Raw genomic sequence first — 24,428 nt, 5'->3', positions numbered from 1 at the left:
AATATAAAATATATTTAAAAAATGTATCAAAGTACTCATGCACTGTATTGCAGGTGTTGTGAATCCACAAATGTATCTCATTATTTACTGTTAATGTTACAAAAGATTTCCACTTCAAATAAATTGTTGTTAAAGGATCCTGAAAAAATGTAGCACAGTTTCCACAAAAATATTTAGCAGAACATCAAATTTAAACTGATAATATTATGAAATTGTTTGAGTGCCAAATCAGCATATTAGAATGATTCTGACTAGAGTAATGGCTGCTAAAAAAATCATATTTACCATCAGAGAAATAAATTACATTTTAAAATATACTGAAATAGAAAACAGTTATTTAAATGGAAATAATATTTCACAATTTTACTGCTTTTACTGTATTTTTGATCAAATAAATGCAGCCTTGGTGAGCGTAAGAGATTTCTTTCAAAAACGTTACAAAATCTTACCAACTAAATTTGTATTTGTGCTCCACTTAAGAAACAGTGAAAATAAGTGAACAAAAATGTTAGAATAATTTTAATTATAAGTTAAATATTTCGGTTAAGTACACGTCATATTTTCTGAGAAGTTAAGTCTGTAAAGCCCTTTGATGATTATACAACAAGTACGTATATGTTTAAACATATCAGCTCTTTGTTCTTCTTGTGTGGTACAGGATACAGAGCCAAACTCCCCGGCGAGTGTCCTCGAACTAGAGTCAGATCAGAGCCTCGGTTCTCCTAAGGTTAGTGGACAATTTGTTCTTCTGTTCTTTGAGGTAAGAACTATTAATGAGCTGTAATGCACTGTTTCAGAGTCCACCACTGGACCTGATTGACACAGGAAAAGGACTGAAGGTACAAACTGCAACCCCTCACCTGGTCAGCCTGGGCAGCGGAAGACTCAGTGTAGCCATAACTCTACTACCTCTAAAGGAGGGTATGTGCTTTTTTCTCTCTCTGTTTGAGTCCGTCTATCTATCTCCCGATCTCCCTCCCTCACACACAAACCCAAATAACCATGAACAATAGCCTGCAAAGAATAGATCTGTAAATAAGCCCCTCGATCTATGTGTGCCTTCATGAAACAGTGGATGCATGTGGCTTTTATTGTTAGTGCACTTAGGTTATCATAGAGGAAGAGGGTGGAAGGATGGGATGTAAAGCCGGAACCCGGTGCATCTTATTTAATCTTTACCTTAAAGAAGCAATAAGAAGGGTCCACCTGTCTCTGATTACACACAGGTGTCAGACTTGTTCTGATGACACCACGTCTGTGCACATGGCCCTTGCTCATTCCTCGCCCCTCTTATCACAGTCACCATGGTAAACGCTGGAATGCAATCTGAGAATGGTGCAGGAAATGAAGTGTGCAACCTATCAGAATAGAGACAGGACAAGGAGTCAAGCTGACTTCCTCCCAGTGGGACGAAGTAATAAAGTCACAAGTATTACAGTACCGCCATAGTACTGAACACACACAAAGACTGATTTAAACTTGCTATTTCAAGGCAGTCTAATTATGTTTTGATATAAAAAGAGCAAACATTGACCATATCCGTTAGTAATAGACTGTGAGATGTTGAAGTAAAGCTGTAAGGGGGTGATTTGCTTCACTGGTTGAGTGTGTGAGCCAGCAGAGGCCAGAGAAGAATGGGAATGTAAAACAGAAACACACACCATTCCTTGGAACAGTTACATCTCCATGCCAGCAACAAGTCTCCAAGCTGTGACTAAAATTGGCAAAAATTAAGAAGGAGAAAAAAAACAATTAAAAAAACAATTTATGATAACTTTAAATCATTTTGTCTCTGGCGACAATCCAGATGACTTTGGATGCATTTTTGTCAAATGTCAAGAGCGCAAACAAGGGTTTCCTGCATTCAACAAACACACAAGCGTGAGCCGTAGAGTCCAATTCACAAAGAAATTACTCCTATGAACTGATTCTTTTGAATCAGTCATAAAAAAAAAATCACAAAATAGTTTCAAACTCATAGGTTAAAATCATTCAGAAGCATTTCTTCACAAGTAACAAATAGTTCACAAATGACTCCCTAACTGAGTAATTATGTCTGATTCAAAATGAACTGTTGCTGTGATAGATTTGAGTCCATTTACTGACTGGTTGTTCAAATGACACCATGTAATTAAAATATATATTCACAACACAGTTTTATTGAAATTATTATGAAGAATTATTTAATTATTATTAGCAATTCATTTAAAAATGTATTGAAATAAAAAAAATATTCAAATAGGTTATTTTTTGTATAGTATATTGATGTGAACATTTTTGTAAGACTGAGTACCATGAATACCATTTCAAACTAAATTTATACTAAATATACCCCAAATAAACCCTTAGAATATTTGTCCTTAATAATATTTAGTCTGGAGCTCTAGCCACGGTTTACCTTAACATTGCTTGTAAATCACTGACAACTTTAAAAGCCTACTTCAAGTGTACATTTTCATCAAAATTCAATTTAAAAAAGCCCCCAGGGGGTAAAAATGTAAAGCCTCAGAGTTGGTGAGAATTTTTTGGCACTGAATAAACCTTACGGCTGAACTAACAGCAGCACAATATGCAGGATTTATGGATGAACTGATTAAATATAGATAACCACACTGCAGACATATGTATTTACAGTCTTATATTTCTTGCAGTCAACATTAATTTAAATCAAACTCACAGTGGCACTGAAAGCTTGCACTTACACTACAGTTACAAATTGAATTGCTTTTTATTACAGGAATAACACGCATAGGCCGTGATGATGCCCCTGTACCTCAGGACATTGCTATTGAGGGTCCCGGCATTGAAGCAGAACACTGCAGGATTGAGAACAGAGGAGGGGTCGTCACTCTTGACCCATGTGGGCACCGGTGTTCACTTGATGGAGTTCCTGTTACCAGGCCCACACAACTCACGCAAGGTAACCACAATATGAAAGTGAAAGTGAAGTGTGGCCAAGTATGGTGACTCATACTCTGAATTTGTGCTCTGCATTTAACCCATCCAAGTGCACACACAGTAGTGAACACAGGCCCGGTTCTACGGGGGTGCTAGAGCACCCTCAAACAAAATCAAAAGCACCCTCATTTAAAGCTGTATTAATGGGATTTTATTGAATATTTGGCAAACTATCCAGTGCGTTATGATTTGCGCTCTGGAGATCGATTTCTATGTCAATGTGTTTTTGCAGCGTTGAGCAATGTAGCCAATCACGGACAAATCTGAGCACGGACAAATTTCTTAAATCAGAGGCATTTTAAGTTAGAATCCACTCACCGCTGAAATCGCCGGAGTTTTTGTTCCGGTATTGTGTTCAGCACGAATCATCTCATTATAATAAATGTGTTGATGTGTTGTGCAGCGTAGAGAACTTTATTGATAATAACATATCTTTGTGAGATTGCGATGAACTGAGATGAAAAAAGCTGTCACTCATCTTAGTTCACATATATATATATATATATATATATATATATATATATATATATATACTGTAGTTACAGCACCCTCATTAATTTAAGAAGCACCCTCAGTTATTTGATTCTGGAGCCGGGCCTGAGTGAACACACACCCTGAGCAGTGGACAGCCATATTGCTGCAGCGCCCGAAAAGCAGTTGGGGGTTCGGTGCCTTGCTCAAGGGTCTCACCTCAGTCTTGGTATTGAGGGTGGAAGAGAGCGCTGTACATTCACTCCCCCCACCTTCAATCCCTGCCGGACCTGAAAATCGAACCCACGACCTACAAGTCTGACTCTCTATCCATTAGGCCACGACTGCCCACAGTAATAGCGGTAATAGGTGCGCCCAACGTGGGGCTCGAACCCACGACCCCGAGATTAAGGGTCTCATTCTCTACCGACTGCGCTAGCCAGGCTGGCAGTATATGATAGTGCTTCAGTGAAAATGCATTTACAGCATGCATGTTTTTGTTTGTTTACTTTGGAAAACACAGTGTCTGAGTAAATGAAAAGGGGAAGAGGTTTATGACCTGGGAATGAAGTGTGTTATGTATTGGAAATACATAATGTGTCTTTCCAGCAGGGTCTTGGTTTTGGACATCACACAGGGTTTAATTGGTGTGGTTTTGGATCTTTTCTTAATGCGACGCTGTGACTCAGAGTTTCCAGAAGTGTTAGAGTGAGCTACCGAGCTCAGCTTTTCTTCCCCAAGGTTGTATTTTCCCATAATTCCTGCATTCTTTAGCCTCACCGAGTTCCTCAACAAACAATCCATCATTCTCTATGCTTATTTTCTTTCGCACCTCGGTGAGAGCGAGTCAGATAAACATTTACCAGACTTATTCTGACACTTTTCAGTCATGAAGTGTAAATATTGACGGCATTTCGAAATGTCTCCTCCGCTTCTGTCTTTGTTGCTGTGGGAGGGACTGTCAATAGGCACAACTGTGATGCAAATGAAGACAAATTTCTTTTTGTTTTTGAATACTTTTAGAAAACTACTGAGAGACCAGTTTTGAAAGAACTCCTTTTATCATCTGTATTGCAAAAAGAAGCCACATGCAAAGGATGCTCTGTCAATGAGAAATAGAGGCATATTTGAGGCTAACCTCCCCTGACTCTAAATGCTTTGAGTCAATTAGATTAAAACTGAGAGCACGTGAGCAACAGGGCTGGTAATAATCAGAAGAGCTCAGTTAGAGGTCTGTTCCACCTCCTCCACTCACTGTGACGCAACAAGGGACGTCACTTCACCCCAGGCAATTGCAAAACTTCATTTGATTCCATCATGTTTCCTGAGCAAAAGGCCAGATAATGGTTTTCTTCTTAATTATCAAATAACAGTTACCTAATATCCATGCTATGATCTTAACTGTGTCTCCCCTCTAATTTATAGCGCTAAACAGATATATTAAATGTTTTATTTGTACCAGAAGATTGTTTCCTTGTGGTGCTGGGTTAATCCAATCCAACTGTTCATAAAGTAACATGCACATTTGATTATGTGATCAAAGGACTCTTATTTTTAATCCAAGCCTGACTTTAAAAGAGAGCGTTTATAAGATGCAGCAGCTGTGTTTGTGGATTCATTTGTGGGGCAGAAGGGCAGGAAAAGACTTGCAATAAACTACAAGTGTAAACTCTTTTTATGAAAGTCTTGGAAACATTTTTATGAACCTACACAAATGTATTCTGCATGGAAGTACATGAAACAGAATCGGAATACAGTCACCTTGGTTGCCAAGCTTAGATGTGTACATCTTCTGTGTTCTTTTGAAAGTGTATTTATTTAGCATTTGGAGCACAGCTGTGTAGACTAAACACTTACGAGCGTGCGCACACACACACACACACACACACACACACACACACACACACGTGTGCCTGTTTATGTTTCTTTTTCGTGAGTGTTTCTCTGGACGTGTTATGCCTATGGAAGTGTGTTGACTGACTCAGGGTTTTATTTTCCTGCACATTGAGTCCATCTGGTGTTATGAAATCAGCGCATCCCGCAGCTCAAGCTGTATTTGTCTGTTCTGTGACGCATTAAAGGGAAGTCCAGAGAAAGCTTTGAAGAAATGTTCCAAAGCCGGGAATGTGTGAGACAAATTTAGAAGACTTGAGTGTCAAGGGTTTGGCATGTTAATGACACACACGACTGGACGTTCAGTGAGCTCTTCATTGTTGTAGCATGTGGTTCCATCAGTGACTAAAAATTGCTGGAAAAACATATACTGTAAGAAAATCTACCTAATTTAACAAGTAATTTCAGCCCATTTTTTGAAAATCTTGTCTTGTTTAACTCCAAAAATGAAGTTGGTTAAATTATTTAGATGAGTATCTTTCATTAGGCTTCTGTAAAGATGCTCATGCGTTGAAAACCAGTGATAATTTACAGACCGTTCCCATTCAAAATTCTTGTTTTGATGGAATTGTTTTCACTCACACCAGCTCCTAGATACTCACAGTGAAAAGACCACAGAGGCAGATCTTTTGGGGTTTCACTGAGAAGGAAAAAGAGGTCCTACATATTTTCCATGAGCTGTTATTCCGCTTTCTATTACTTTTTTTCCGGGCTTGCATCCATCTGCCATTCTGTAGTCTCTGATTTCAGATTAGTGGAAAGAGCAGACTCAGACCCTCAGGATGTAGTACTTTGCTAAGAGACAATAAGGAAAACCTGATTTATAAATCAGTTTTTATGGTGAAACAAGCTTTTCTTATTCAGAATTTGGAGCCCTGCAGACTGACATCCGGAGTAATTGAATAACGAGGTTGAAAGATTCGTTTAAAGTGAAACATCTAGGGTTCAGTGTTGTTTAGAAGATTTCAGTGTTATTTCACATTTTCAATGAACTATGGGCTTGAGTGACGTGAACACTAATCTGGTCCTTCTCAGATTGATCCATGTGTGTTTATTTTCCTCTCTGCAGGTTACACACTCTGTCTGGGTAAGTCCTATATCTTTCGCTTTAACCATCCCGAGGAGGCCAACCGTATGAAAAGCATGCTGCCTCAGAAGAGTCCTGTCTCTCCGCTGGTCTACAGCACAGGTAACCTTTCCTCCTTAACGTCACTATAATATTCCCTTCATTCTCTTCATCTTTCTTCTTTAACTATCCATCTTATGCATCCAAACCCCCTCAAAACCTGAAACCCCTAATCTTTTGTACACACACACACACACACACACACAGCCTGTATCCTATATCACAACATGCCAGCTCCACCTCCATGGAGGAACTTCTCTGTATGTGTGTGAGTAATACGTAGTTTCAGTTATCTGTCACAGCTCTTTTGCAGTCTGAAATAGAATCCTCTAAACCTTTGATGTAGCAGAATTCTTTTAAGAGTACTTAATGTCTACTTTACAGACAAGACATCTTTACACAGCCAAATTAAGTTTGCTTGGAGTATGGCCATCCCGAGGAGGCCAACCGTATGAAAAGCATGCTGCCTCAGAAGAGTCCTGTCTCTCCGCTGGTCTACAGCACAGGTAACCTTTCCTCCTTAATGTCACTATAATATTCCCTTCATTCTCTTCATCTTTCTTCTTTAACTATCCATCTTATGCACCCAAACCCCCTCAAAAACTGAAACCACTAATCTTTTGTACACACACACACACACACACACACAGCCTGTATCCTACATCACAACATGCCAGCTCCACCTCCATGGAGGATCTTCTCTGTATGTGTGTGAGTAATACGTAGTTTCAGTTATCTGTCACAGCTCTTTTGCAGTCTGAAATAGAATCCTCTAAACCTTTGATGTAGCAGAATTCTTTTAAGAGTACTTAATGTCTACTTTACAGACAAGACATCTTTACACAGCCAAATTAAGTCTGCTTGGAGTATGGTGATAGAATTGTTGCTTAGTTCCAAATAAATAGAATGAGATCCACAAATAAATCTTGACGTTCCACAAACATAAATTAAATTCACAAATAAATAAAATAAAATGTGCAAATAAAAAACATTCACAAATATATATTTGTCACAACCACAACTTTGCCTGGCATTTATTTGTGAATCGCGTCCTGTGCATTTGTAGATAGCTGCACACATTTGTGAATCGCGTCCTGTGCATTTGCGAATTGTGAAACATTTCTTCCGTCAAGACGTGCTGACAATCCACAAATACGTGGACTCCACCCACCGTCTACTCAAGCCAATCAGATAACAGCCACATTTCGCTGACCAATCGTAGCACGATCTCGCTATAGCCAATCACGTTTTGCTTTACAATCAGGGTGGTCTCGTCCTGAGATAACTTCATTCATCTGCATTGCATCAAATAGGCAATATAAGGGCCATAAAATGGGTACAGTAAAAGATGTTTAAAATTGGAATGCACAGGATTCACAAATAATTGCCAGGCAAAGTTGTGGTTGTGATATATATTTGTGAATATGGTTTTTATTTGCAAATTTCATTTTATTTATTTGTGAATTTAATTCATGTTTGTGAAACTTTAAGATTTATTTGTAGATGTCATTCTATTTATTTGTCAGTATGTTTAATGTTTGTTAATCTCTTTACATTTATTTATGGATCGTAATCTATTTATTTGGAATTAAGCAACAATTATATCTCCATATTGGAGCAATCTCTGCTTCAATTTCTGTATAAAAATGCCACTTAAAAGCCATAGTAAAATATGGCAGCTCTGAACCATTAGCTAAAGTTAATTTTTAATTCACATTTTTATGGTATGCAACTTCAGTGCCACAAATAAAGCAATATGAAGATGACATTAATGAATAACCTTTTATTTGATTTTTTTAATTAAGTGAATTACAATTGCTGGACTAACTCCAACTCAAACCCCCCCAAAAAAGAATTTAACTGTATATATCTATATGAATGACTTTTACAGTTGAGTACATCCTCAAGGGTAGTTTTGCCAAAGTATATCTAAGCAAACCCACACTCACTCAGGGAGCCAGTCTGTCTCATGGAATGTGTGATCTGTACACAGATGTGGTTTGGATTCTCCCCGTTGATTGATTGAACATTTTGAGTGAGGTGTAGAGAGTGACATAAATCATTGCCACCTCCTCTCAGTCTTTCCCTCACTCACACTGTGTTGCTAGACAGCAGGAATGAATCTTCACATAAACAAATGTGCACCCACTCACTCAAAGTGCATTGTGCATAGCAAACCTGGGAAAAACAAACACTCTGGGCCTTACTGTGCTCGGTATACTGGTATAAGTTAAACTTTAACCCTTATGTTGCTGTCTAGTTTGTTTATAGGGGTGTAAACTTACCGGTGTGGTGTATATACACCAGCATGCATTGGTTTCTTTCAGTAGCTATAAAAAGTGAAGCTTGTCACTAAATGGTTAGCCAGAACCTCCCCATGTATGGTTAAAGTTTGTGTGATCTTGCATGCCTTTCATCCTACCCTGTCATCCTTGTGATATAGCTTTCAGTTTCTGCTCTATTTCCTTCATTCCCTTCACGTGAGAGATTCCTCCATGATTTAAGTTCTGCTCCAGCCTAATGTACGCACACATGCACCTTAAAGAGATAAAGGGATTTTTCTTGGCATGTGCAGGCTTATGTGTTTTATGAACATTCATGTCAGTCATCTGAAGTGGGATTTCTATGATCTTCGCTGTCTTGGCACGTGGCGGAGTGAAGATTACGTCTTGTCCAGAAAGCAGAAGAGAAAAGTGTGTCTGTAAAGTAGGGAGATAGAAGAGCAGACATAGAAGCCAAATTAAACATGGATGTCTTTTGTCCAAACTCTTCCTAGCCTGGATCATCTACAGTTATTTTAAAAGTTAAACAAATGAAGTTAATTAAGGAAGTTTTTATATTCCTGGTTCACCTCATTGTGCAGTGTTTTGTGTAGAGTAGACTTTGGTCAGTTTCTGTTTCTAGAACATTCTGAACTTTGGTCAGTTTCTGTTTTTAGAAAACATCTTAACTGACTAGGTTTGTGTTAGTTTTAGCTGTAACGCCACATTGAATTCTTGGAAAGCAAATAGACAGGCCTAATTTATTGGCCCCTGAGAGAAAACTGATGATCTTTTGGTTCAAGGTTTTTGCAGGTCAAACGAGTCTTGGGTATAGCAGTCCGAGCTCCCCATACTCCTGCAAACAATTAAAGCAATTCCAGGAGTTTTCAAGGACCAAGCAGACAGTTATATAACTCCTCGTAACCACTTTTTCATGTTTGTAATAGTCTGACCTTTTTTCAAAAATGAAGCTGCTCGTAATAAACTCTCGTTTATTCTTCTGAAGAACCTTTCTTGTTTATTTTTAGATTATCTGAAGTTCAGCAGCGACTTCAGTCATTGTCTAGGTGGCTCTGGCTCTAGAGGGATGCGCTCTGTCTCTGAACTGCGGGATTTGATGGACACTTTACAAAAAAAGAAGCAGGCATTGGAGAATAGTTTGCGAGCCAATGGGGACTCAAGCCCATCCTACTTTAGCATGACGCAGTCTCCTCCCACCACACCCAATCTGCTGTCACCCATCACCACATCCTCCCCAATATCCTATCAAGAACAAACTCGCCGATTGTACAACTCCGAAAGGCCACCACTTGCTGCCAAAGTACCAGCACATTCATCCAGCAGCATGCCTCCATCTCCTCGTCGTTCCGACCCTCGAGAGCGTGACGCATCACTTCCTTATTCTCGACCCATGACGCAGAACCAATCTCAGGATAGTCTCCTCCTTAATACACCAGACAGTCATCGTGCTGGGACTTCAGGTTCAGCCCTCTCAATGTGGAATGGTTCATCCACCGGTGTGACCAATTCCCTCCCCACAACGCCAGTGGGCGGTAGTGGTGCAGCCAGCATGCCTTCTAGTCCTCGTCTGTCTCGTAGATTCCACACTCCAGATGCAGGCCGCAATGGAGGACTCGAACCCACTCCACGGCAAAGAAAGTACTCCGCTGGGTCACTTACAGGCATGAGCTCGCACAGTCGCTCCCTACCACGCCTCTATCGACCTGCCGACACTCAACTCACCCTCCCACCAAGCTATCGGTCTCCTGATGGCCAGCTTTCTCGCCCAACTGGCTCCAACCACCAGAATGGTCATTCTGAATTAGTCTCGATCTCGCTGTCCAATAAACCTGGAACCAAACACACCGTAGCCCCACCAGATGTCACCATGACATCGGGAGAAGCCACCAGCCCCCGCCAAGCCAAGAAGGTGAGTTTGACATCCACCAGCTGCTACTCGGAAGTGGACAGGCAAGCCATGCGTGGTCCCTCACCAGCTCTGGAGATTGGTCTCGGGGAGAGAAGGCAGTCGTTCGGAAAGGCAGGCCTGGGTCCGCCAAGTGGCTTCAGGGAGAGAAAGGGCAGCATCAGCTCTCTCAGTGGAAAGGAGGAGCTTCAAGACTACCATCAGAGACAGAGGGATGAAAGACTGCGGGAACAGGAAGTGGAGAGACTGGTAAGAGACTTTTATCACTTAATTAATTCTGTCATTAATTACCATCATGTCATTCCAAACCCGTAAGATCTTTGTTCATCTTCGGAATACAAATTAAGAAATTTTTTATGAAATGCAAGAGCATTCTGACCCTCCATAGACAACAAGAGAGCTACCATGTTCAAGGCCCAGGAAGGTATTAAGGACATAATTAAAATAGTCCAAGTGACATCAGGACTAATTTTAATTTTATGAAGCTACGAGAACTAAAATAGCAACTTTATTCAACAATTTTCTTCCATTCATGAGAGTGTTCTCATCAGGGGCTTAGTTTAGTGTTTTGGGGGCCCTCAGCTAGTGGTCCCGGAGAGGCCCCCCTCGGTGGATTTTGCGATCGATTCCGAGGTAGGGATGGGTATCATTTACATTCTATCGATACCGATAAGATACTGCTTATCGATACAGTTATCCATACTACTCTATAATTTGGTGCAAAAATAAATGATGTAAAAAGATGTTGAAAATTTAAAGTTATTTTATTACTGCAGTTTACAAATGCCTCCAAGCAAACAGAAAAACGCACATAAAGCAAATATTTTAAATAAAAAGGCCTTTTAAAGAGAGAGAAAGAGATTTCCTCACCATACCATAGCACAACATATTGTAACATCATGTGCATAGGAGCACAACAGAATGTAACCGAGAATTCTGGCATCTCTTTTTATTTAAGAAAATTAATATATTGACTTTCTCAGGGAGCGGGCGTGATTTCTCCTAAAAGAGAGTGTCCCTCTCTGTTTTAGAGGGACTTTTTTTATCTCCGTTTTTATCTACATGATGAAAAAAGGCTTCTTTTTAACATGTAGAATTATTTCTAGTGATACTCCAATCAGGATTTTTACAGACATTCATTCAGGGCCCGAGTTTCATTTTTGAAAATGGGGTGAATTCCCCTCTTAGGTTACTCTTGTGGGAGGGAGGATTTTTTTTATTTGAGTGGTGGAGAGGGGAAAGTTTTTTTTCAAAAATATGTAAATTAAATGTTTGATCATGCTGTGCATTTTTGTTTTTACAATGGGGCAATTGTTGAGTGTGCTCTCACTGAAGAGCGCACGAGTGATGAATGGTTTAAATACTGGCCAAACTTAAAAAAGAAATGCAAATGATAAACTTTAGTGACGATGTCTGTAAACTGTGACAATTCCTGTGTCAACTGTGCAGTGTGCAGCTCGCTTATAGTGCAGACACGATGTGGTGATATGAAGCCATTTGCGTATTTTGAGAGGGAAAGACCGAGAGCTCGTGAAGAACATGTGCTGTTTGTAAAATTACACCTCACAGAAAGTTTTCAAATTATTTTGTAAGTTATTTAATGAAGAAATATGAATTCTACCTCACCTTCAGCATTACAATTATTTTACCTGCACCAGACAGAGATTGAGACAGTGCCGCTGCATATCATGCCAAACCTCTTACAGCAGGCGCGTCATCAGCTTGAGATCGGTTTATGAGAACAGTTTCTAATTCACCATTAACACAGAAGTACGGAGATAAAACAACACATGTATTGATAACAGTATTGTTTGTCCTGAAGCTTATCAGTAGTCCGGTATTGACCCAATTACGCACCGGTCCAAAAAAATGCTGGTTCTCGACTCCCATCAGAAGAAATCGCGTTCCGCAGGGTCCCACGCAATAGCATGGTGCCTAAACATGCTACTGGTTCTCATGAATTGCGGCGGACTGACCCGGAAGAGAAGAAATCGTTGAATAAAGTTATTTTAGTTTACTTTGCACTAAAAAATTATTCTCGTAGCTTCATAAAATTACGGTTAAACCATTTATGTCACATGGACTATTTTAACGATGTCCTTACTACATTTCTGTGCCTTGAATGTGGTAGTTGTGTTGCTGTCTATGCAGGGTCAGAAAGCTCTCGGATTCCATCAAAAATATCTTAATTTGTGTTCTGAAGATGAACAAAGGTCTTACGGGTTTGAAACGACATGAGGGTGAGTAATTAATAACAGAATTTTCTGTTTAATGTTGTTGATGTATTGTTTTAAAGTCAGCATGAAAATGTAATTAAGTAGTGATTGTAATACCTTTCATAATCTAATCAATTCCTAATGACTCCTAGTGATCCCACCCTATTTTTTTCACATCAAATCTCCTAGTTAACGCACAAATGTCACATTTCATTTCACATTTTCAAGTAAAATGGGTTTTAAATTCTGTTTTATGTTGACTTTAACACAAAATATGCATATCATTATAGAAGTACTCAAACATCTGTATGTCCAATCATCTGTTTCATTTTTATTATAATTCTTTAGAAGCATATCATTCTTCTTAAGACTCACCCAATATAAAGAACAAATGACTTTGAAGATTGATTTCATCTAGAATATTTAACATTCCTCCTCCATGACCCTGTTTTCTTTTCTCATTGTGAAGGGGGTATCACATTAAAAGCTTGTGATATTTCAACTCTTCTTGCAATATGAAGATATGGGGGACCCCACCTGCAGCCTAATTAATCTTCCCGCCAAACTTGCGCTCTGGCATTCCTCTCGGTTATAACAAACACACCATGTGCAGGAAGGCCTCTGGTTCTCTGTAGTGGATGCGGTGGAAGACCCAAGCAGAGGTGTGGCTGCATAAACCTCCTATTAATAGACAGCTCGACAGCCCAGAACCACATCCACTTTCATTGAACCCGGCCTCTCGAATACACTCTCTCTGGGAGGCCACCCACAGCTGCAGATGATCCTGGCAAATTGCCCATGCTAACATGCCCCATTCTTGCTACTCAGCTGCTCTCAATGGCGTTCAAATGAAAGGCAACAGAGTTTTTGCACGCTGTGGTTAAGGGAGGCCACCTGTGGCGCCGCCCTGCTGGGCAGAGGCCAAACCATCATCGTAGGCCGCCCACTCATTAGTTAGCACCAAAACTACAGGCTGGTGATCTTTACAAGGCCAGCACTGAGTGAAAACAAGGCCGCTACAGGTGGAGAATCGTATCCACACATAGACTTTCACTGGGTTTCTTTAAAAAAAAAATTACAAAAAACTCTCTCAGAGGAATGTAATATTACAGACTTTAGCCATGGTTGTACATGTCCAAAAAACACACACTCATTTCATGATGGCACGTTGCGTAGCATGTGCTGTTTTGTTTTTTCTGTTTCAGAGCCCAATGAGGTCTAAAATATTGGGAGAAAACTATCCAATAACATTTCCAAATGGCAGCAGCATTGGAAAAATCTATGTGAAAAAATTAATATCATGCATTTGAGATGTATTTACTGGTAATTTATACGTCGCTCGCAAATATATGAATTGCTTTGCCAATGACTTTTAATGGCTATCAGTGGACAGAGATGCTTTTTGTCTGCTTTTTTCCTCATGCAAGATCCTGTTCCAGTTCCCTATTAAATTTGCATTTGCTTGTTCTAGCTACAAATTTTCATTACCTGTTAGAGCTATGCTAAGCTAATAGTCTAAGTTGCTAGCTTGCTAACCAAAGTTGACTTCTGTTCTATTAAGTGTTTTTAATAGCCTAAAACTATTGAAAACATTTTTGTGAATTGAAATAAAATTAAATTCTGTAATAAACTTGAAGTTTCCTTAGCAACTAAGTTTAAGTACTAAAATGGAACAGAAATAAAAATAAATAAAAAATATTCAAAGAGAAATTATAAAAATCACACGCATAAGAAAATTACTAAAATTGAAAAATGACTCAAATTAAATTTAAAAAAATTTAAATTTTTAATATTTAAATAACATAGTGTTTATTTTATTAAGAATAAATACACCGCAAAGCAATATCCTATCATTTGACAGAACGGTCCTTCACTGATACAGTTTATGTAAACTGATTAGGATTATGGGAGAAGATCTCGTGAAGTTTTACCCTTCGCTCTTGCATTGGGGCTGTTAGCGTGTCATGAATAAAAGCGGAAGGATTGAATCACGCTGCTCCTATTTGTATATCCTTTCCCATACAGTGCCAGCAGTGTTTTTATTGGGTCTAATTTCACTCTCTGCCCAGTTTCTGAGAGCTCCCCCTCTCTCTCTCCTATTTGCAATCTCCCTTCCCACTGACTCATCAACCTTCCATCAGAGGGTTTGTGTTTCTGACACCGGCTTGGTTCGTTGATTTCTCTCTGTAATTTGTACTTGCTGTGCTAAGGAACATAACTAAACCTGTCATCTTTTTGATGAGGGCATGATCTTCTCCTGTGAGGTCACCATGTGTCCTCTGACCTCTGGATCCGTTGATATGGTGAGTAGAGCACTCTGAAGAATAGGGCCATGCGAATGCATAAAAATGCTGGGCTTATTTTGCGGACCAGGTTTCGATTTACAAGGAAATATCATCTTTATGGATTTAATAACTGTTAACATGCCGGTTTGTTCATTCGCAGCTATATGAACCAGTGAGATCATTTTTCTTGGCTCTGGAAATGCTCGCCTGAGCTTGCTGTTTGCATTTCCATATCAGTCGATAAATACAGGGATTTTTTTCAGGCCAAGTGCACTCCTTCATGGCCCGGGTTGTTTTTAGATGTATATGCCTGGTTGTCTTTGTCTGGTCTTTCTCTGATCGCAGTTTGGGGCTGTCAAGGGTGCTTTTGGAATCAAAGATGTTTGTATATTGGACCTTTTTGGAGAAATCGCAGTAATGTTTTTCTTTAGGTTACCTATGGGCTATTAGTGTGAAATATCTGCAGTGGGTTTTCTCCAAATAACAAACATGTTCAGAAGTGCTGCAGGTAAATCTGTTTGCATTTCAAAGGTGAGACAGGTTTCCAAATTTATCATTTCCTCCAGCTGTCTGATTGTGAGTTTTGATGCTGCAAGTGTCTGAATATGCATTTTTTTTTTCATACTGTCTCTGTTTGATCCATAGGAACGTCAGCGTCTGGAGACTATCCTTAATCTGTGTTCCGGGCTGGGCCGTGCAGAGCAGGACAAAACTGGCTTGGCCGTCGCAGACTTGCAGAAGATCAACAAGGAGCTGGAGAAATTACAGGTGTCAGATGATGAGTCCACGTTCTCAGACTGTGCAAGTCTGTCAGCCAGCATTTCTGCTGAAAACAACTATGGGCTTAAAGCCCAGGAGACCCAGGCCAGCGAGGAGAGACAAGTACGGCAGCGCAAGAATAGTGGACACAGAGAAGCCAAGGCGGAGAAAACCGCTGTCCTTGGCTCCGCTCCCACCCCTTCTCCTCGGCTGACACGGATAATAAAGGTAATTAGTAAAGCTTGTCTTAAACCACTTAAGCTACTCTTAGAAGTGTATGAATGAGAGGAACTGACTTCATGCATCTACTAAAAATCACCATGGGACCATTTGTTTAACAATCATTGCATTTGCATTGCATCAAAACATTTTAATTTTCCAAATACTTTTTTGGGCCACTGATTATATTTAAGATACTGTAATATTAAATAAAAATGACTTAAATTGAAATGTACTCTAATTAAACTGTTTTGATCAAATTTATATTATATTATATTATGCTGGAATGGTAATACTCTTTTAAACTATTCATTTAATAAAAATTTACTTGTATATTATTATTATATTATGATTTTAATAAGTTTAATTTAATTAATAAATAAGTGTATTATAATTTCAGGAATTTATAATAATTGTAATTTTTTTTTATTTAATAAATATTTTTTAAAAAATAGTATATTTTGTTTCTTCCATGTTTTCATTATTATATTATACATTTCTGTAATTGTAATTTCTCCTTTTAAACTATTTATTTAATTTAAAAATAAGTGATATATTATAATAATCTTCATTTTTAAATTGAAAAAAATGTTAAAGAGTATATTTCTTTGTCAGCATTATTTATATTATAAATACGTGCAATGGTAGTAATATACTTCTTTTCAACTGTTAAATTACAATTTAATTAGTCTAATATATATATTAATATTTTCATTTGTAAAATTCAATAAATTGTTTAAAGTATATTTCCATGTCAGCATTTCCTTAAATTATAGTATAGTATAGTATAGTAGATTGTCTGCGCTTGTCAGATGACTTTCAGCTATACTTTGATTGCTTTCCATTATGGCTTCATGCATGAAGTGTTTTCTGCGTGCAGTGTGTGTTTTAATCTTGCTAGGTAACTGAATCATATGTAAAGCTAGTCCTTTTCCATACTGCTAATTCCTGTGACCTTTTGGAGAGGTTATAAGAGTTTCCCACCCTTCCTTGGCATGCACACAACCTCACGCACACTTTAATCCAAGAAGGAATTCAAGGAGTCTTCCCTTCAACTCCTGTATGGGCTAATCTAATTAGTCTACTGCGCAGGAGTAGCAGTCATGCTTTGGTTCTGTTATTTATCCATCTAAAGGTATACGCAATAGAACACAAAATGGCCATGGAAACCAGTTTATATAAACTATAAATCTGTATTGGCCCTCTTTCTGCAGCCCAGAGTTGTGCCCTCCATAGTATAAACTGTGATGAGCAGATATAAACATCACTGTCCAAATATAACAGGGTCATGCGCATTGTGTTTGGTCAATCTTTGCCTCACACAGTGGAAGAATGGCAGTCTTCTCACCCATATGTGCTGTCCTAATCATACATGCACAAACATGTGGAATCTTCCAGGTCAAAGGTCAACTTTTTGCTTATAAAACTCAAAATAAGCAGATCACCTTCTACGGATATTGAAAACGTAGATAAATAATTGGTTTAGGAAATGGAGCCGCCCCTCTGTTCCTCGAAGTTTCCGTTGAACCCATTCATCATTGTTGGTGTTCATTCAGTGAATCCTGTTTCTCAGAGCTAAAGATCTGAGCAGCTGCCAGAAGGGGGCATGTCCATGCTCTATTAAAGGGCTTTACACTACTAGCATTGCCATCTAGGCCAGTTCTAAATGTAGCATTAGGAATCAATTCAAAACCTAGCATTACTAATAAGTTAAGCTTGGAAGGTTAAACATTCACTAATAGCAGCTGAAATAAATGGGGACAAAATGCACATGATAGCTGTGTTTCAAAGCCTAGTGAGCTGCCCTGCTTTTTGCTGTCTACATAGGCAGCTAACTTCCAAGTAAGCATCCTAATCAATACAAAACCTAATAAGAGACTGTTTTTTTATTAGGATAGGACAGTATTTAGGTAGGAAGCAAAGTGGGAGAGAGAGGGGGGCAGGGTCGTGAAAGGTCCACGAACCGGGACTCAAACTTGGGACCCCCAAAGCGCAGTGGTGCTATATGTTGGCGCACTGCCCACGAGGCTATTGGCGCTGACTCAGTCATTTAGATTTTAAACTGACCTAATGTCTTTTATGTATTTTACTTTTTATTACATTGTTCAGTATAGTTGTGTGGTTGCTTACATTATCGTGTCTTCAGCAGACTGCTGAGGATGACACACAGCTGAAGCTGGACGTGAGACGTATAGAGGAGGAGAGGATCCAGGTCCTGAACAATATGGAAGAGTTAGAGCTGAAGATCAAAGACCTGGACAACCAGATGGAGGAGTCCATCAGAGAGGTACAGTAGACACATCAGGTCATGGAGGAAGTGGGAGAGATCTGGGATGGTGGGAGTAGTGAAGGGAGAGTGTTTGTGTGGGAGAGTTGTGCATGTGGCAAAGTAATCAGGAGCAGTGATGAGGACCACAGCTAGACATGGAGGTCTGAACTGCCAAGAATAAATCTGTTTTACTTTCTCTCACTTAAAGCCTCATATTCTCTGTTTTTCCCTTTTAATGATGCACTTAATTCCTGATTCGATTTCAATATTTTAATGCTCCTCCACTGTAATACATTTTCCCTTCCTGTCATCCTCATTTCTCCTTTTTGTTCTTTTCTCTCCATAACAATCTACTGAGGTTAGGAGGCCTAGGTAAATTTAGAACATAAAGAATATTTAAAAAATCTAAAGAACCATTTTTCATTATAAAGAGCCTTTTGTGCAATGGAAAGGTTGCATGGAATTTAAAGGTTCTTCATGGAACCATAGATGATAAAGAATATTTTTAAGAGCTTAGCTGACTTTTTTTTTCTATCTGGCCTACTTGATGGTGTCTTGATTCTTGCAAATTGCTTCTGTTCCATTGTTTTTCACCCTGTCAAGTTGGTTTTGAACATAAGAAAGTATCCTATTTCTATGCCCTCTTTACAGTAGACACTGCAAAGTTGTTCATAAAGTCCAAAGCACAAGAGAAAGCTATTGCGAAGTTGGCCTTAAAGGCCTCCCATCTCTTGATTAATGTTACGTAGGTAGGTTAGTCTTGAGCCAGCAGTTCCTGCTAAGTCAGCTGTTCCATTACAATCCCATTCAGTAAACCCAGAATGTCAGTGTTGTGCTCTAGTTTTATGAGGTTGGGCTTTTATGGGTTTAGAACGTGGGCCTCTTTTTATTTGTGTGAAATGAGGCACTTTCTAGGTGGTCCAGATCGTAGTGACAAGACACCACTGTTTGCCACGAAATCATTGAAATTGTTGCAGTAGTTACTGTAAGTGACAGTGAACTTTAGATTGAGTAAAAAATTAAGTACAAGTTTTTGTGTGTGTTTAGTTGGAAGTGGAGCGCGCTCTGTTGGAAGGCGAGCAGGATTCGGAGATGGCTCAGCTACAGCAGGAGAAAGACGCTCTGGAGCAACTGAAAGAGAAGATGGCTGACATTGAGAACAAAGCACAGACGGAAAAATCTCAGGTATGTGCCATGATAAAGTCTGTATATCAATGGGAGTACTTGACTATACCTGCTGACGCTACTAATTTAACTCAAATGCGCTCTCCTAAACTGTCCGTTCTTTTGGTGTGTACAGTAGTCATTCATTTTTAAGGATTTAGTTCATTCAGACAGTTCACATAGTTATCAAAAGTGTACTATTTTATTTATACTACTGTTCAAAAGTTGGGGGCAGTAAGATTTTTTTTGTTTTCTTTTTAAAGAGATGAATACTTTTATTCAGCAAGGATGCATTTAATTGATCAAAAGTGAAATCTTTTGTAACATTATAAATGTCTTTACCATTTCAAATAAATTCTTTTGATCTTTTTTAATCAAAGAATCCTGAATAAAAGGTATTACCCTTTGCAGAAAAAAGAAGCACAACCGTTTTCAACACTGGTAATAATAAGAAATGTTTCTTGAGCAGCAAATCAGCATATTATAATAATTTCTAAAGGATCATGTGACACTGAAGACTGGAGTGATGATGCTGAAATTGCCATCACAGGAATAAATCAATTAAAAATGTTAAAATACTGTTTAAATGGTAATAATATTTTACAATATTACTGTTTTACCAAATAAATGCAGCCATTGTATGCATAAGTAACTTCTTTTAAAGAAAATCAAACTTCAATATACCAAAATGAATTACTTATTTAAGGTCCAATGTGTAGAGCTTGTGTGGTATTTTGTAGCCAATTGCTGTTGTGCATCATTGGTTTTGAGTCTGTTAAAGAGTTTATGCATTGTTTCATTATTAATTTTTATTGTAGATTTATGTTACCCTAATTATTATTAGGGTATTTTTGGGTTTTTGTTGGGTTTTGTGCCAGATAAATGTAGTTAAGTTGTATTATCAGATGGAAATGTATTTAAAGGGGTCATATGATGTTGCTAAAAAGAACATTATTTTGTGTATTTGGTGTAATGAAATGTGTTTATGCGGTGTAAGGTTAAAAAAACACATCATTTTCCACATACTTTACAGTATTGTTTCTCCTCTATCCCCCTGCCTTTCTGAAACGTGTAGATTTTTACAAAGCTCATCGGTCTGAAAGGCGAGGTGTGCTGTGATTGGCCAGCTATCCAGTGCGTTATGATTGGCCGAATACCTCAAGCGTGTGACGGAAATGTTACGCCCCTTACCAGATTGTGATGCCCTGTCTGGCCGGAGCGACGAGACAAAAACATTAAAACCCATTATAAACGAGGCATTTGTTGCATCCAGTGGGGACATAATTACGTATTGTAATGACTTATACTGTCTTTTTACGCGTTGCGTTGCATTGCACCGCGTAAACATAAAACCATGTCTGCATTTGTGATCGGAGAAATGACAAACAACAAGTGCTACTCTACACTGCTCAACTCGCGTAAATTTATTTAAAATTCTTTAAATATAAAAACGTACTTACAGTCTGTAAGTCAGAACATCTGAATATTTGGGTTGAACTGTTCTGGAACAGTGTTGTAAATACAACTTAACCACTGATTTCTAGTCGTGTCCTCTTTTGAAAGGCCAAACAAAGTAGTTTCGCTTTCACAACGAAACACACGGCGGGCTAGAGTGAGCGGAGGCCGGCTTGAGTGAACGGCAGCGGGCAGGCTTGAGAACATCGCGACCGGTGGGCTTGCGGCTACCACATGTGACGACCCCAGGCTGGACTCTGCTTCGTCCACAGTGAAAGCCGATCTAGCGATCGACAGCGCAAAGTTGATGTATTTCCTCAGCGACCAGCACGGATCAGCTCCAGGCATGACGAAGTGAATATCGTCCTCTTTTGGAAGGCCAAACAAAGTAGTTTCGCTTTCACAACTTTAATAAAGAATATCTCTTTGGATTTGAGACTTTAGTCTTTGCAACTTTACAGATCTTTTTTTATGCACCAAGAGCTTGTAACACTCCAAAGAGAAAGGAAATATTGAAATTGCATCATATGACCCCTTTAAAGGGATAGTTCACCCAAAAAGGAAAATTGCCATTAATTACTTGCCCTGTTGTTCCAAAACCATAAGACCTTTGTTCATCTTCAGAACACAAATGAAGATATTTTTGATGAAATCTGAGAGCTCTCTGACCCTCCATAGACCGCAATGCAACTGACACTTTCAAGGCCCAGAAACAAAGTAAGGACATCATTAAAATAGTCCATGTGACATCAACCATAATTTTACATGAAAGAGAATAAATTGATGCATAAAGTCATTATTTGTGTTTTCTTTGCGCACATAGCTTCATAAAATGTTGAACCACTGATGTCACATGGACCATTTTAACGATGTCCTTACTACCTTTCTGGGCCTTGAACTAAGTAGTTGCGTTGCTGTCTATGGAGGGTCAGAAAGCTCTTGGATTTCATCAAAAATATATTCAATTGAGTTCCAAAGAACACAATTGAGTTTGGGTTTTTACAGGTTTGGAACGACATGAGGGTGAGTAATTAATGGCAGAATTTTCATTTTTGGGTGAACTATCCCTTTAAAAGACATTGCCCCCATAAATAGCTTTTAGTGCAGTTGGCTACTTTTGCTTCTAGTGTTGCTAATGACTTTTTTAAAAGGTAGCTTTATTTAGTTATGCTAAGCTATGGTTTCAAAGTATCTCTACCAGCACCTTTGTATGCAGAATGTTAAGTTTACAATGCATATTATTACTTTTGAAATATGAATTATAGAGCCTTAGATTAATTTGCATTTCTCACACACACACACACACTTCCTGGCAGCCTCTCAGTCCATGTCACAGTTGGTAATCCCGGCTCTGCTCTAAATACACCTCTGCTAAACCTAGTGACACCACACACTGTGTTGATGGGGTTTCTAACCCAAGAGCTGGTGGAAATCCTGGCACCTGCGTCTCAAGTTCAGCCTGACTTCCGGCTCATTCATTCATTTAACCTGGCAGCTGCGGAGACACTTGAGATACAAACCCTTTAGATGACGGTCCATTTCTGATGCACTAACTCTTAAAGAGGACGGTTGATTTGTTCACTTATTAAATTTGATTGCAATTGGGATGCTGCCTATGTAGGCAGTAGAACAAGAAAGCTTGCTAGGTTTTGGAACCGATCAAGTGAATGCGATATTAATGCGTTTTGTTTCTTGACAACCATAATCCACCTACAGTTGCATAATATTACTTGATGCAAGAATTGCTTTGATTATTAGTAGGATTTTGGTTATTGAACATTGGTGTCTGTTATCAAATTGCTGTTACCGCCACTTGAGGCCATTCTTTGCAGTGTTGTTAACATGCAAAGTGGCCACTTGTTAATTTCAGTTCAGTTCGAACCGATTGCTGAGGTATTTTTTTCAGTTTCTTGAGTGTTGATAACGTCAGCTGTCATTTTCCTGCATTTTCATGTTCTTCATTTAATTCAACACCTCCACATCCATCATGCCTCACTTGTGCTGTTGCTGACTGTGTAGTAACTAACCCTGCCCACCCCACCTGCGCCAGCACTAACCCTTCTCTCCTCTCTCCCTGCATCCTATACACATACGTGCAGGACAAAGCCAAGCTAGATGCGGAGCATGTAAAGTTAGAGCGACTGGCGCATCTGCTTGCAGAGCAGAAGACTCAGTTGGACACCTGCCCCGAAGCCTTGAAAGAGCAACTTCAGCTGCAGCTCTGCAGGGTCAGTACTCACACACAGCCTTCATCCGCCTCTTCCTCATAACCGGGTCCTTGTCCTCTTCATCCCTAGTGCTTGCATTTGTCTCACCTCCATGAAAGACATTTCGGCTGGCTTTCTTCTCTTATATCGCATGCGCTTCCTGTATGTCTGTAATGTACTGCTTAATGTTTTTGAATAATTAAAAAAAATGATATACAGTATTGACCCGAATATTTAGGGTCTAGACTTTGACATGTCAATAATACACCCACAACAATAGGTGGCGCCAAATACGCATAAAACGAGTGTGGCATGAAATACGTAATGTAATGCGTGTTGTAAAGATTGCGAGTAAAAACAAAAGAAGCAGAAAAGCTTACAGCTGCATGAGTCGTGACTGTCACGTTAGCCTGATGGGACCAAACTCCCTTTGTGATTTTAAAACGTAATGCGGTACCCAGATTTGAAGACTACAGTAAGATTTAGCTTCTACTGTTAATAAGATTTTGGTAGGCTACTATTAGATGGATAGCCTAAATGTCCTAATTCAGATGGGCTACCTGTTTTAGTTTTTTTATGGTATATCAAAAAGTGTATATTTTTTTAAATGTGATTGTTGGTACATTTTACCAGTTTTTACCATATTTTCAAAAGAAAAATTAAAATAGGAAAAATATGCAATATGAAAATAATTGAAGACAAAATTTGTTTTACTGAGAAAAAACAAGATTTAGTTTTTAAAAAGCCTTTTTCCAAAAGGCACATCTGGAAAAAGGAGGGTCGTCTTATAATCAGGGTCGTCTTATATTCGGGCCAATACGGTAATCAAAATATTGCTCCTGGCACTGATGGGTCATATTTGATTCTCCAAAATCAAAAGACTATATTAGTATATATTAATGATCATGATTATTATATATATATATATATTTTTTTCCCTTAATTTTTTTTCCATTTTTCTTTTTCTTTTTTTTTTTGCATTACAATATTGAAAAATTGTAGGGGGAGGGTGCTTACGTGTCATAAAAATAATGTTATAATAAGATACATTTGATTACATTTTTAATTTAATTTTATTAATAGTAATTAAGTTTGTGCATTTGCAAATATTATGAACACCCCACCAAATTTACATTACTATAATCCGAAAAAATCTCATCCTCATTATTGTAACGCATTGTAATTATTATTTATTATGTTATTTTAGCATCATTGAGA

The 24,428-nt window shown here is 38.7% G+C and overlaps 1 protein-coding gene and 1 non-coding gene across 4 annotated transcripts in view; one reads left to right on the top strand and one right to left on the bottom strand.

Moving 5' to 3' along the window:
* The window catches only part of phldb2b (pleckstrin homology-like domain, family B, member 2b), a 46,922-nt gene that overhangs the window by 7,147 nt on the left and 15,347 nt on the right, over nt 1-24,428 (top strand). For 2 of the 3 annotated variants that reach the window (XM_016274207.1, XM_016274205.1), the window contains exons 2-11: nt 659-727; nt 798-921; nt 2,738-2,920; nt 6,392-6,447; nt 6,891-6,954; nt 9,738-10,885; nt 15,783-16,124; nt 18,262-18,402; nt 19,432-19,569; nt 23,103-23,231. In XM_016274207.1, coding sequence (XP_016129693.1) covers nt 659-727; nt 798-921; nt 2,738-2,920; nt 6,392-6,447; nt 6,891-6,954; nt 9,738-10,885; nt 15,783-16,124; nt 18,262-18,402; nt 19,432-19,569; nt 23,103-23,231 — 2,394 coding nt within the window. Of the gene's footprint in view, nt 1-658; nt 728-797; nt 922-2,737; nt 2,921-6,391; nt 6,512-6,890; nt 6,955-9,737; nt 10,886-15,782; nt 16,125-18,261; nt 18,403-19,431; nt 19,570-23,102; nt 23,232-24,428 lie in introns of all 3 variants that reach the window. The other variant, XM_016274208.1, reaches the window with a different exon arrangement.
* On the bottom strand, nt 3,802-3,874 carry trnak-cuu (transfer RNA lysine (anticodon CUU)). The gene has a single exon. It is a non-coding gene; the product is annotated as a tRNA-Lys (tRNA).

Source organism: Sinocyclocheilus grahami, unplaced genomic scaffold (genome assembly GCF_001515645.1).
Source record: "Sinocyclocheilus grahami isolate Dianchi unplaced genomic scaffold, SAMN03320097.WGS_v1.1 scaffold85.1, whole genome shotgun sequence".
Taxonomy (NCBI): domain Eukaryota; kingdom Metazoa; phylum Chordata; class Actinopteri; order Cypriniformes; family Cyprinidae; genus Sinocyclocheilus; species Sinocyclocheilus grahami.
The sequence above is the reverse complement of the archived record's forward strand: the minus strand, read 5'-3'. Positions and strand labels throughout refer to the sequence as shown.